General features: G+C 53.4%; 2 protein-coding genes across 7 annotated transcripts in view; one reads left to right on the top strand and one right to left on the bottom strand.

Moving 5' to 3' along the window:
* Positions 1-10825, bottom strand: part of LOC121598407 — a 33091-nt gene extending 22266 nt beyond the window's left edge. For 2 of the 6 annotated variants that reach the window (XM_041925209.1, XM_041925214.1), the window contains exons 1-9: positions 10665-10825; positions 9159-9887; positions 7176-7836; positions 6432-7013; positions 5761-6004; positions 2411-5668; positions 1566-2320; positions 917-1215; positions 573-775 (exon numbers count right to left, since the gene is read on the bottom strand). In XM_041925209.1, the coding sequence (XP_041781143.1) occupies positions 573-775; positions 917-1215; positions 1566-2320; positions 2411-5668; positions 5761-6004; positions 6432-7013; positions 7176-7836; positions 9159-9270 (6114 nt within the window). In that variant the 5' untranslated portion in view covers positions 9271-9887; positions 10665-10825. The other 4 variants (XM_041925212.1, XM_041925213.1, XM_041925211.1 and 1 more) reach the window with 4 other exon arrangements.
* A 331-nt stretch (positions 10826-11156) lies between these two features.
* On the top strand, positions 11157-12990 carry LOC121599344 (serine/threonine-protein kinase haspin homolog). The gene is made up of 2 exons (XM_041927079.1): positions 11157-11292; positions 11374-12990. Exon 2 carries the CDS (start codon positions 11391-11393, stop codon positions 12909-12911), a length of 1521 nt encoding a protein of 506 aa, XP_041783013.1. The 5' UTR covers positions 11157-11292; positions 11374-11390; the 3' UTR covers positions 12912-12990.
* The last annotated feature ends 1014 nt before the right edge of the window (positions 12991-14004 follow it).

The following is a 14004-nucleotide window of genomic DNA, read 5'->3' as shown; positions in this document are numbered from 1 at the left end:
CGCTATTACTTGTTCGAGTTTGGTGCAAAACAGGCTCTCAACTGATTGTTTATACTGGTACGTTAGTTTCTTAAGTTTTCTTGTCTGTTTGCGCGATACGTGCGCGACGAAACAAAACCAACAAGGTGTGCAGCAGGAAGGTGTAAAATCATCCGTAAACAGATGGCAACTGAATGGACGGAAACGGAAAACGTGTGGGTAGTGTCTAACAAAAGGTGCATCGATTTCTCGACTGGATATAGGTACACACTCACAAAAACACAGTGGTTTCTATCACACCAAAAAAACAAGAGCCTAAAATTCTTAACAAAAACCTCCACACCAAGGGGGCAACGACCAGCGCCGTGTGTGGGATTCTCTCTGAACTCTCTGATTGACTCTTTAATTTCGCAAAAAAAAAAATCTGTTGCCTACAAAAAATCCATTTGACATTGTTGTTTGATTTGAAATATAACATGTACCCGTGGGGGGGAATAATACGGAAAAGTTACTCGACCGGAAGGGAAAAGAAAGAACTTAATCACAAATAATAAAAGTAAAAAAATCCACCCGCGTGTGCGTACAATAAATACCTGCTGCGTTTTCTTCATCTTGCTGGCGGACCGATTGTCGCGGGCCTGCTGCAGGAACGGTTGCTTTTCCTCGTTCGAGAGCAGCCGCCACCGTTTGCTGATCTGCTTCCAGCGGTCGTTCCAGTTCGGGTACTCCGTCTTCAGCTCCGGATGGCTCATGTTGCAGTACAGCACCGACGAAATCGTCGCCATATCGCCCAGCACTGCAAGGCGAGAAAGAAGCGAACGTTTGTTGAGCAGCGTGTTTTACAAAAGACTTCAATGCGCTCGAGACGCGGAACGGGCGTTGTAGTAGTAGTAGTAGTAGTAGTAGGGGGAGAAAAAAACGGGGATGACAAACTCACTTTCGTCCTTGCGCATTTTTTCCGACAGCTTCTGGGCGCTCTTCACGTTCGTTTCATCCAGCGCACCGACCATCACGCCCGTACCAGCGCCGGCGGCAGCAACGACAGAAGCGCCACCGGCCAGGTTGTCGGTGGTCGGTGCGGGAGTAGTATCCATCGGCGTAGGACCGCCCGGGAGCGCTGGTACGCTTTGAGGCGTACCCCACTGTTGGCCGGGTTGCTGCATTGGCGCTTGCACCACCCCAATCGTACCCGGGGATTGATTTTGACTAGGATCCTGGTATCCACCCATGATTGCGCTGTAGGAAACGTGGTTAAATAAATTAATCACACTATTGACAACGAAAAAAAACGGATGCATGCATTCGATAGTATCAGTTCTAGCACTAATGGCCAGGCTAGGAATGGAGGTGTGAATGGGTTACTTGTTGTGAGGGGTAAGGGGGTTTCATTTCACTCGGTTGTGATGCAGGAAAATGAAGCCGTGCATATTATCGCTACCAAAATCACTCTTTCGCGGGTGTCGATGTGGGTGTGTGTGTGTGTGGGTGTGCAAGCTCAGTTAAAGGTTGATGGTTGATAGAGGATAGCGTTGCACTGTTGCACCAAACAAAACAATAGCCCCACCAATCGTCAGCTCCATTCCTACCTGCTGGAAAGGAAGTCATTTGAAAAGTACCCTCGAGATAGTTGCTGCTGGTTGGCATCAACCACTGGACCGCCAACAGGTAGTGACAGTTGATGCTGCTGCTGCTGCTGTTGCGTTTGCTGTTGCTGCTGCTGCACCGGCATCATCGGGAAGGCCGCGTTGGGTTGCTGCTGCTGCTGTTGTTGCATTGCTTGGTTCGGGCCTAATGGCGAGGGTTGCATAATGCCAGTCTGCATCATTCCGACACCGGGCTGTTGCTGCTGCTGCAGCATCATCTGTCCACCCATGGCTGTTTGGCCGGCCATGTGTGGCTGGGGCATTATGGCCATTGGATTGCCCATCTGCTGTTGCTGCTGCTGCTGCTGAGGTGATTGATTCACTGCTACCCCACCCATTACGGTACCAGCGGCGAGCGGTGACTGCTGAGCGTCCGTGAGCATTCCCTGCTGGTTGGCCATCTGCATCGTTTGCGGCATCACAACCGACTGTAGCGTGCGCTGTTGCTGCTGCTGTTGCGATGGTGGATGTGTACCCACCACCATTTGCGCTTGCTGTGATTGAAGCTGCTGCTGCTGCTGCTGTTGATCCTGCTGCATTGGCTGTGGTTGCTGCGGTGGATGCACCATCGTTTGTCCGGCCGTGGCAATGTAGCGCGTGTTGACCGCCTTCTTCGTCACGTCGGCACTGTGCGACGGTGTGGACGTGTTGGACGTGTACGGCGTCATGGAGCTGGCAAGCATCGATTCCTGAGATTCCTGAAACGTAACGAAAGGCAAACAAAAACGTCAGCGTTGTTCTTCCACCAAAACAAAACTTCAAAACAAAACCAAAACTCTTTCCCTTACCTGTGATTCGTCCGTGAGGACGGTTTTGAAAATCTCCTCCACCACCTTGCTGTCCATCTGGCCAATGTTGGTGAGATCAAAGTGCGGGCTCAGCATGTCCACCAGCTCGTCCTTGGACGATTTGGCCAGCGTATCGGTGAGCTCCGGGTCGGTCGCCAGCTCGTCAAAGGCCGCGGAGTGCTTGATCAGCTCGTCCTCGGTCATGATTTGGCTCACAAAGTCCTCCTCGATCAGGTCGTTCGGCAGGCCGAGCACATCGTTCAGCCCCTCCGTGTCGCTCGTCTCGTCCTCCTCCATCTTGGTGGGAGCGGGACCACCGTTCGCGGTAAAACCGCCCGCCGCGTTGTTCGCCCCACTGGAAGACAGAGCGGCGGCTGCTGCGGCCGGTGAAGGTGCAGCCGACGCCGACGGCGGCGGGGCACTGCTGACCGGTGTGCCCGGTTGCGATTGGGACGTTCCGCCGCCGCCGGTTGCTGTTCGCTGTCCCGGATGTTGTGGCATTGCGGCGCCCTGCTGCCCACCCGCCGCCTGGCACTTAATCGACGGTCCCACCTGACTAGCAGCGGTCGCAGCGTTGGCGGCCGATGGGGCCACCGCCGGCTGCGCGTCGGAATGTTCCTTCGCCTGCGCGCTGGCCATTTCCTCCTCCTTGCTCTTCACAGCCTCGAACAGCTTCAGCTCCTCCGCCGACAGCTTCACCGTCTTGTCGTCCGACACGTCGCTCTTCGCCTCCTCGTCGCTGGCCGGCGCCTCAAACAGTGGCGCATTCGCGGCCAGCAGCGTCCGCCCGAAGAACGCGTCCTGCAGTATGCTCGGATAGATCTCGATCAGCTTGCTCTTCGGCTTGCGCCGGATCGGTTTCTTCTTTGGCTTGTTGCTGCTACCACCGGGCTGCCCGTCCTCTGCCCGCCCGTCCTCGCCCAGCCCGTCCACCAGGTCCTCGTCGTCCTTGCCGTCCTTCGTTCGGATGCCCCGGTTGCGCACAAAGAACCCACCGATGCCTAGTTTTTGCAGGTTGCGCTGCCGCTTCTTGCGCAGCACCACCGTCCCCGTTTCGGTCGTGAACAGCGCGAAGCCTTCCGGCGGCGTCGGATCGTTCCACACCATGCCGTCCTTGTAGATTTCCGCCTCCTCGCGCGGATCGAGCGGCTCGAGGCGCATCTCCTCGAGCGAGTTGTCGTGGCTGCTGCCCGCCACCACCGACTCGATCGCCGCCAGTATGCCCGCATCCTTTTCGGCCGCCTGCGGTTCGACCGGCGGCAGCTTCGGTTTGCGCTTCCCCCGCTTGCCGAACTCGGCCTGCAGCGCCTTGATCTGGTGCAGGCCGTGCTCGCTCAGACAGACGCCGTCCAGGTAGTGGTTGCCTTCCAGCGCGAGCGGCGCTATCCGTTCCTCCTGCTTGGCGGACAGCTTCGTCAGTGCGCTCGCCGTGAGCGCCGAAGCTGCTGCTGCTGCCGCAATCGCCGGCACGGTCGCAGTGGAGGATTTGCGCCTCGGCACCAGATGGGGCGGCGGCTGATCGGTCGGCCGGCAACCGACGCACGTGTAGCCCTCCTCGGCGCACCGTTCCGCGTCCGCCTCCGTCTTGATCTGGTCGCAGCCACAGTGCAGCCACCGTTCGCACTGGTGGCACTGGATGATCAGCTCGCCCTCCGCGTAACCCTCGCTGCAGGACGGGCAGCTCGACTGGCTCGCGCACGGCCCACACTCGGTGTACGCGTTCATCCAGGCGCAGTTAAACCCGGGACTGTTGGCGCCGCACTTAAGGCACATCGCACACCACTTGCACTTCCACGTGCCCTGCGGCACCTGCTCGAGCGGCGGATCCATGCAGTAGGTGTGGTACGAGATGTCGCAATCGTCGCACAGTATGAGCCGCGCCTCGTCGTGCCGCTGGCCGCACCCCTCGCAGATGGTGCAGTCCAGGCAGCGCCAGCCCTTCTGCAGGATCACCTTCGTCACCTTCACGTTCGTGCAGTACGGATGGTAGCACTGGCCGCACTGGGTGCAGGAGATCAGGCAGCCCTCCTGGTCCGTCCCGATCGCGCCGCACATCACGCAAATGTCCTGCGTCAGCACGAACTTGTCCTTGGCCGAGCACAGCACCAGCCGGTTCTCGCCGCCCGGCTCCTCCTCGCTGGCCTTCGCCGCCGTCGCCTGGTCCGCCGTCGGCCGCTGCAGCCCCAGCCCGGGCACACCGAAGATGCCGCGCATCTTCGCCTTCGAGCCGCGCTTCCGCGTAATGTCCGCCAGGCGGGACTTTTTCTGGAATCCCTTGCCGAGCCCTTTCGGCCGGCTCCCCGCCAGCCCACCGCTCAGCGACAGCCCGAGCCGCTTTTTCGCTATCTTGCTCGCCACGTAAGGTTTGCCCTTGCCGAGTCCAACATCCAACGAGCCGCACCCGCTCCTCTCCAACCGATCGCGCACCGATTCCCGACCCTCCGGCCCGTCCACGTCCATCGCGTCGTCGTTCGCGCTGTCCTGCGACCCCGACATGCCCTCCTCGTCCACGCTGCTGGTGCGGCGCAGGGCCGCCGCCAGCCGCCCGCTGTGTATGACCGTCTTGCACGGGCTGCACAGATACTCGTAGTCCGGGTTCGCCTCCTTGCGCGCATTGTACACCGACAGCTCCGCGTCCGGATCGCACGTGCTGTGCACGAACTTGTAGCACACGCTGCACTTGACCATCTCGCGGTGGGCCGCCGCCCGGTACGCCCGGTGGCAGATCGGGCAGGAGAAGCCCTTGTTGCGCTGCTGGTAGCACGAGTCGCACACGGTGTAGTGCGAGTGCCAGCGCGACGACGCCCCGGCGCCGGGCGTACGCGCCCCACAGTCCGAGCACACCCGGCAGCAGCGGCACTTCCAGCCGATCTTCGGTATCGACGTCATGACCGGGCGCAGGCAGCTCGCGTGGTAGATCTTGTCGCACAGCTCGCACGCGACCGAGCGGCCCTCGGACGAGTCCGGTACGCGGCAGATTTGGCACTTCTTGCACGAGTTGCACTGCCAGCCGGTCCGGACGCCCGGCAGCTGGGCCAGCCCGACGCACGTGCCGTGGTAGTGGTCGCCGCAGATCGAGCACATGACCAGGTTGCCGACATCGCCGAGCGCCGAACACTGCCGGCAGTTGATGTCCTCCGCACACACTAAAGGCACTTGTCCGAGATGATCCTTGCAGAAGATGTTGTACGTCTGGATGACCTGGAACCCGCCGGACGCAGCTACGCACGGGAAGTGGTACCACTTAGGGCAAGACATCTGCCGAAGATGAGAAGGGAGAGAGAGAGAGGGAGAGAGAGAGTGTGTAAACGTAGAGAAGAAAAGTGCTTTTAATTGCTAAAAACTCTTACCTTGCACGACAGGCTGGCACCGTAGTGGGTGCAAAAGTGGCACCGTCGGCTGAGACTCTGCACCACCATCAGCTCCAGGTTGCTTAGCGTCCCGCTGACCGGGTCCCGCCCCACCCCGTACGACCAGAGGGCGCAGGACCGGTGGACGTAGAAGTAGCCTCCATCGCTGATCGAGCTATCCAGCACCTCCAGATGGCCGATCTTTTCCAGCTCGTCCGTGTACTCGGCATTTGGTATTGGATTTCTACAACAACAAAAATCGGAAAAAAGAAAATAACAATTAAATGCTTCAAAAAGTTAACTGAAACTTTGTTTAAAGCTCCATTTACTGATCATGTAAAAGTGATGGTATAATTTAAAATTTTCGGTTGTAATTCTATTAAAACTCATTGAATTATAATGAATTTAGAGGTAAAAGAAGACCCCAAATGGCAGATACCACTTACTTATTAATTAAATTATTTTAAACAACTTGTTTTCCGTCATTCTTCGATAATTTCATGTACATGATCGTAGAAAAAGCTTTTCTAAAATACTTTAATTTGACTAGAAATCATGATTATAGGTTGAAGCGATCAATTATCTACCGTTTGATGCCTCAGCGTCTTATTTCAACTTGTTTTGTGGTAAAAATGACAACAACAAATATCCGAACCCAGCCGTACACTTACTTGCACTTGTTGGAGCCCTTCTGTCGCTTGCTGCTGCCGAACTGGGGCGGCCCGAGCAAGCTGTTCGCCCGTGGGCTTTTGTCGCCGAACGCATCGGTCCCGTTCGTGCCGCTGTGCGATTTGTCTTCCTGCGACAGTGCGGACGCAATCTGGTCCGCGGCCAGCGTCATCTCGATGCGCAACATTTCGCCCTGCCCGAGCTGGCTCCGTTCGCCCAGATTGCACAGGATGCACTGCTTGCCCGGGTACTTCTCGGGAAAGTACGGCATATCGTCCGGCGCGGGCATGAGCAGGGCCGGATCGGCCTCGATCTCGCCGGTCGGCGTGGACGCGACGGAGCTGTTGGCCGTGCTGGCTGCGCCGCCACCGCCATCATCGCTCGGTGAAGCAAGCAGTGAGCCGCCGAACCCGGCAGTCGGTGAAGCTAGCGGCACGGGCGCACCCGACGACGGACTCCGCGCACCGGGCGTGATGGAACTCGAGGGAATGGTGGTGGTGGTGTTGGTGGTAGTGGTGTCGTGCATTGCCATCTCCACTTTCCTTTTAGGAATACCACCACGAACAACATTAGTACTTTTATATCTACAAAAAGAGAAGCGGTGGAAAAAGGGGGAAAAGGCATACAAGGGCCACTGGTTAGGAAAGGTTTACAGTTACACGGACTACAGCGACAGCGGCGGGGCGAACTACGGGCGGGGCGAGAGAGAAGAAGGGGGGGGGGGGGCTCTACTATTCACACGTTACCTTTTAACAACTTTGCTTTCCACCGCGGACGGTGACGTGCTTCCGCCGGCCAGTGATGCAGCGGCCGCGATCGTGGCCCCGCTCAGCTTGATCATCGTGGTGGTGCTGCTGCTGCTGTTGCCGAAACCGCCTGCGGGACCGCTGCCGGCCGGATTTGTGCTACCGCCGGACGACATCTTCAGCAGCGGGATGAAATCTTTCTTCGGCCGCCCGGGACCGCGGCGAAGGGCCGCGGCCGATGGTTTGCCACCGCCGAGACCGAACCGCACGACCGGCGGGTGTGACGCCGCCGGTGACGACACGGACGACGGCGAAGACGATGCCGGCGACGATGCGTTCGAGGAGGAGGCGGACGAACCGGTGCCACTGTTGAGCGTTACGCTAGCGGTGCCGGTTGCAGCGGACGTGGACGACGCGTTCAGTATGATCGTTTTGATCGTTAGCTTCTGATGCTGTGGCTTCGGCGCTGCTGCTGCTGTGTTGCTGCGGGTAGTCGTCTCCTCCGTTCGGTTATTGCTGCCGCTGCTGCTGCTGCTTCCACCATCAACTGACTGTTGCGGCTGCTGCTGCTGCTGCTGCTGCGACTCGTCGAGATTCTGCGGCAGACAGTCGTCGTTCGGCGAGGATTGACACGAGATGGTCGCCGGGTCCAAAATTGCTTCTACACGCGGTGGATGTTTTGGAGGAGTGCGTGTGGGTGGTGTCAATGCGTTTGTTGGGTTGTTGTGTTGTGGGGATACAATCCGAAACCCCGATGATCGCGATGAACGATTGGAAGGAAGCCGGAATTAAACGTAATGATGATGATGAAATTCGGCGGATTTTATGCAATAAATAGGTGCACAAGGGCGGAGGGAAGGGCGCGTGATAGGGACGTGAGGGGGGGGGGGGGTGCACCGAGACGTCCAAAAATGGAATCTTTCACTAATGTAAGCAGCCTTTAATCTATGCTATACGAACAAACGAGCTACGAAACTGGGCACACCACCTGGTGACAGTGGCCAGAGGCTAATAGGCATGAATTCTGCTTCCCTCCGGAATGTTGCTCCGGGAAGGGCCACCCAACTACCAACTTACTAACAAACTTAGCTATTACTTGCTGCAGAAATGGCGATAGGAATAGGGATTACTGGAGGCGTTACACGAAGGAGTATAGCGCGTGTATTGTGTATCTGAGTGTGTGTGTATGTGTCGGAATTTCCTTTTTAATGTGTTTGGAAGGGTGTCGATGTGTGTGTGTGTGTGTGTGTGTGATGTATGATAAGAGGAATTATGTTCTACACACTAATAAAATAGAAACAGTACGTGTTTTTTTTCTGTTTGCTTTTTTTTTTTGCAGAGAGTAGCAGGATGGGATGGTGGTGGTGGTGGTGGTGGTAGATAGGCGCACCTCTATAGTGTTCTGGGCTCTACTGGTGGTCTGTAAAAATGTGGCAGAAAAGCGTGTAAATTTAGAAATCATAAAGTAAAAAAATTAGGAAAATCAAAGTTTGTAGAACGGTAAATTAAATTTGTTAACAGTTTAGCGAAACATAAATCCCACTTCCAGAATAAAAACAGATAAAGTTAGTGTTGTTAATTTGTATGAATAGTTGAATTAAAATTAACATTTAACATAAAATTGTACCACTAACAAAGAAATTAGAAATTAACAATAAAGTACAAATCAAGCGTCAATCGTCTTGCGTTTTGGTGCGTTAAAGTGCACGCGCGTGTGTTTGTGGAAATAGTATTTTTATCAATCGACAGGATACCTTCACGCTCTAGCAGTAGGAGGAACCGGTTGGTTTCTTTTATTTCGACGAGGAATAGGAAGGATAAAAGAGCTTTAGCAAGCGTCGTTTTCTAAAAACGAAACTACCAGAACTATTACAACACAATTCAATTAGCTCACACAATCGCACAACACTACTTCTAGCTTCTACATTGGCAGGCCACCTGCTCGCACCTACCCACCAAGCAGCCGGGGGGAGGGCAACTTACCGAGCGGCGCATTCAACGACAATGCATCCTGGTCCTGGATGAACTCGTAATCACCGTAATCCGAACCATCCTCGAAGTCGTTGGTGTCCAGCAGTATTTGTTCCGGATCCATGCTCACTTCCGGTTAATGGGGCGGTTCGTCGCCCGGCGGGATAGTAGATCCGTTCCCCGGCACTACTGGTGCGGCCCGTCGTGCACAAGCGGCGACGGCCCAAACACATGTGCGCCACCGACAGACGACGCACGCACACACATACACATACACACACAGAAACACGCGCACGGGGATGATAAAAACTAAACTATTTCACTGCAATTCTTAGAGCACAACTCAAAAACATCAACATACAAAAACATTAACGCAAATGTCCGTTTGCTTCTTCTTCTTCTTCTTCTTCGGCTTCGGGTATGCTATGACTTCTTCTTCGCGGGTTTCTTCTATTGCAACTTTCCGTTTCCGTGTATTTTTCTCTCGCTCTCTTTCTCTCTTTCTCGCTCGCTCTACTCGTATACACGTTCACTTTCAATCATCATTTCCTCTCACGCGGGGTTTCCTTTTTTTTTCGGGAATGGGGGAGGAGGGCGCGGGCACCAGGCTACCAGGCTAGTCGCGTTACGTTTTTTTCCGCCTTCTTTTCCATGAATACATGCGTTTCAAATTCTGGCTGGCAGCGGCGGCTGGCTTACAACGACACTACACACACATTTCCTGGTGGTGGCTGGCCCATGCTGAAAAGGATTAGAAATGTATCGGTTGCTTTAGTGGACACCCAATCGGGAGGTGTGTGCGCTCGGTGCGCCCGCCGGAAAACGGGAAATCGGTTTCGACGGAGCAGCACAGAACGATACACCGACGATGGGAGGGGGTAACCCTTCCCTCACGGTAGGAAAGGGTTACTGTGTGATCAAGATAACCGGGGGGTGAGAGGGGAGTTAAAGGGAAGGGGTTAGAATCTGACACTACGGGAAGGTGAGGAATTTCACAATGCAATCGTTTGAAACACCACAAATCACAGTGCACCGTGACACTGCACTGCACGAGGGGGATTGATTATTTGCAAACACACAGAAGCACACACTGCCCCCTTCACCTAGCCTTCCACTCCACCACCACCACCACCAACAACAACCCGTTTCAGCGTTTGGCTTCTTTGACGGGTGTAGACGGGGGAGGACCGTGGCGGCGGTGGTAGCCCGTGCGTGTGTGTGTGTTCTTCTGCTCACGGGGAGCCTTTTAGCTTTTCTGCTTTTCCGACCACCACCGTTCGATTCCCGTTTCACAGATCACGGATCACTAGAACGCACGGCGACCAGTCGGAACACCACGACGACCGATGCGGCAAGGGGCCCACGGCGGTGCTGGTGCTCGTCATCGTTCGCGGTCGCCATTGTTGGGAAAGCCAACGGGTCGATTTTTTTTGGACGCCGCCTTCGCACACCGCCCTGGGGCGATCGCGGACCCTCGGGCCAAGCGCTACGCCCGCACCTCCCAACCGCCCTACGTACTGGTTTGCGGGTCGCCTCCGTACGCGTCGTCGCTGCTACATAGTTTTTCACCAGCTTAGTAAGCTTTTTCCACACGAAAATCGGCTGGAAAAATGCCTCCGATGACAACACGAGCTGATTACACTTTTTTGCAGCTTTTTCTGTTTCACGATACCGCACAGCGGTGGCGCTAGTGTGCGCGGGTCGCTCTGGCATTTGACAGTCGGCAAGCAAATGCGGGCCGGGTGGGATGTTTTCAAGCAAGCGATTCGATGCGATGGTGGCTACAAGGTCGCGTTCAATACTTCACGCTCGGTTTTATTGAAGAAAATCAGTTTTTTCGTTGTTGATTCATGGATTTTGATATTTTATAATTAATCATAATTTATAATATTTGAAGGAGAACCACAAAATATAAATGTAAATGTGATTGAATGCCTAATAAATTAGAAAATGAGAAAACGAACGGCAGCATCGAAAAACATCGCACGATTGCTGTTTTGACAACTCTTCCAAAAAGTAACGGACTTTTGGGAAAGGTTTTGTTTACGTTGCAATTCATCAACTGTTTCAACGCATATTTTCTAATTTTTCCTGCTGAAAATAGTGTGTAAATACGTTTGCTGAAACGATTTTGAGTCCGGCACACGTAAGGCCAATTGGAGTTTCGTTAAAAGCATCTTTGGAAGGCGCCATCATTTGGTTTAACTATCATATTTCATCGCCATAGGTACTGTACAGCACAGCATGAGCGCACCAAGACGATCTAGTGCGAGAATTCGCAAATCCACACTTTCTTCAATCAATGCCAATGATAGTTCGCGGCAAACAGGGGAACAAACGACTTTTCTGGCTGTTAAAACTATCAAAACTCCTGCGAAACGTTCTGATAGGAGTATGATGCCTCCTCCGGCTCCCGTCGAAGCAGACGCTACCATCGGGAGGGTATCGTTCAGGCCAGGAAAATGGCGGAAATCGATGTCGACACTGCTGAAAACCTCGATGTGCCGTCGGGAAGGCGCTTGCTCGATCGGAGGAGAGCGTCGTATTACTATGTACCAGGGGCCACCCCAGTCGAATGAAACACTGCACGAAGCGCAACGGCTTTCCAGCAATACTACCGCGGACAGACCTTCGGATTCGCACGACGTCTCGGTGCAACGGTTTGTTGCGCCACTGTCCTGGAAAACGGTATCCGACCAGCGTTTCCTGTGTCCGCAGCGATCGAAAGACGAAGTCATGACACGCTGTGGACAGCGGGAACCGATCAGCTTCGAGCAGGCCCTCGCGAAAATGGAGGCCACCGTTGAGCGCAAGATTGGCGAGGGCGTGTACGGGGAAGTGTTTCTCTGCACCAAACCCAACGACACGCAGTCCGTTCTGAAGCTGATTCCGATCGAGGGCAATCTACTCATCAACGGCGAAAAGCAGAAAACGTTCGAGGAAATACTATCCGAAATCATCATCTCCTCCGAGTTGAGCGATCTCCGCCAGCAGAATGTACAGTTCAGCACGGACGGGTTCGTGGAGCTGCGCAGCGTTAGCTGTGTGGTGGGCAAATATCCACAGCGACTGCTCGAGCTGTGGAAGGATTACAATGACCGGCAGGGTTCGGAAAACGACAGTCCGGAAGACTTTCCCGCCGACCAGCTGTACATCGCGTTCGAAACGGCGTTCGGTGGCAGCGATCTGGATGGATATCGGTTCTACAACGCGCAGCAAGCCTTTGCTACCTTCACCCAGATCGTGCTGGCACTAGCCGTGGCCGAAACGCGGTACGATTTCGAGCACCGCGATCTGCACACGGGCAACATACTGATCGAAACGACCAAAGTGCCGGAACGGACGTACTGCCTGCTGGGCGAGGAGATCGTCATTAAAACGCACGGTCTGAAGGCGACCATCATCGATTACACACTGTCGCGCATCGTTTACAGTGGGCTGTGCCTGTTTAACGACCTGTCGACCGACGAGGAGCTGTTCACCGCCGAAGGCGACTATCAGTTTGAGATTTACAGAAACATGAAGACGGTGCTGCAGAATCGGTGGGACCAGCACGCGCCGAGGACGAACGTGTACTGGCTACACTACCTGCTGGACAAGCTAACGTCGGTGAGGAACTTTCGCGAAAAAACGAGCAAAGCGCACAAGGCGGGAATGAAGGCGATGAAACAGTTAAGCGACGTGCTGCTGCAGTTTACCAGTGTGCATGACATTGTGCGATCGTTTTTTGCGTCCGACGTTCTGGAAGCAGATAAAGAGAATTAGATATTTAGCCTTTGATTATCATGTGCTTTAAACACAGTAACTATGTAATATTTTATTTAGAATTAATATCAATAAACATGTTTCCATGAAAAGAACGACAGATTAACGATGAATTCAAATAAACATCGACCGGACAGGCCGCTTCTATGTGTGCGTGTGCTTGTTTCGAACAGTGTGTTGTTTTCAGAGTGACCAGAAATTTATCTGTATTCCTACCGATTTTTCATATGCCTACCGATTCACAGATGACCGCCCTAAAACTACCCAAATAGCCAGAATTGCTTAAGCAGCTCATTTTGGCACGCTAAAGATCGCTGCTCTAATTCGCCTTTTGCAGTAGATAAACAGCATTAAAGTTCTATGTGGGTCTTTCAAACAGCGCCTAAGCAGCTTCCTTATTCCACGATGCCAGGGATTATTTTTCTTTGTGTTTTATTTTCAAGCAAGCGTCATCGATGAAAAAAACAACAAGATTTGTTTTGTTTAAACACATATGTATATTTTTGAATCTTTTGTATTGATGATTAACACAAAATTTTACACAATTTACTGATAATTCACAATCACTTCACTCAATATTCATTCTTCAATTAACGAATCTAACTTGTGCAGCAGCAATGAGATTATTGCCGGCGTCCGTGTTTGACACTTTGACAAGAGCCATCTCGTACCGATGTCATACTTAAAAAAGCTATAAAGTTCCACCAAGTTCAGTACCCTTTCTTAAAAAGCCTTCAAGTTCCACCATGAACCCTACACATAGTGCTAATCAGCCGCAAAGTTCCAAAAAGTACCATGTGCCTGTTAAAAAGCTCCATAGTTCCGTAAAGTACCGTCTATCTCTTAATCAGCCACAAAGTACGACATCGGAATGATTTTTCGTTAAACAGCCCTAAATCAGCTATAAAGTACGAGCTGCCCTACCAGCATTAAACGGCTTTGAAGGCATTCAGAAGGCATTTAAGGCCTTAGTCGCCTTAGAAGGCGAATAAAGATTTCAACCGAAACTTTCACGGCTGTAACGGGTCCTCTTCGAAATCTTTCAACTTTTTGATTCAAGGAGAACAGATAGCTTACCGCCATCTTAGCTTGT

This window comes from Anopheles merus, chromosome 3L (genome assembly GCF_017562075.2).
Source record: "Anopheles merus strain MAF chromosome 3L, AmerM5.1, whole genome shotgun sequence".
NCBI lineage: Eukaryota > Metazoa > Arthropoda > Insecta > Diptera > Culicidae > Anopheles > Anopheles merus.
This window is presented reverse-complemented; position numbering and strand designations above follow the sequence as displayed.

What these genes read in the sequence shown, in the direction of transcription:
- LOC121599344 (XM_041927079.1), top strand. Translation starts at nt 11,391, where the DNA reads ATGAGCGCACCAAGACGATCTAGTGCGAGAATTCGCAAATCCACACTT.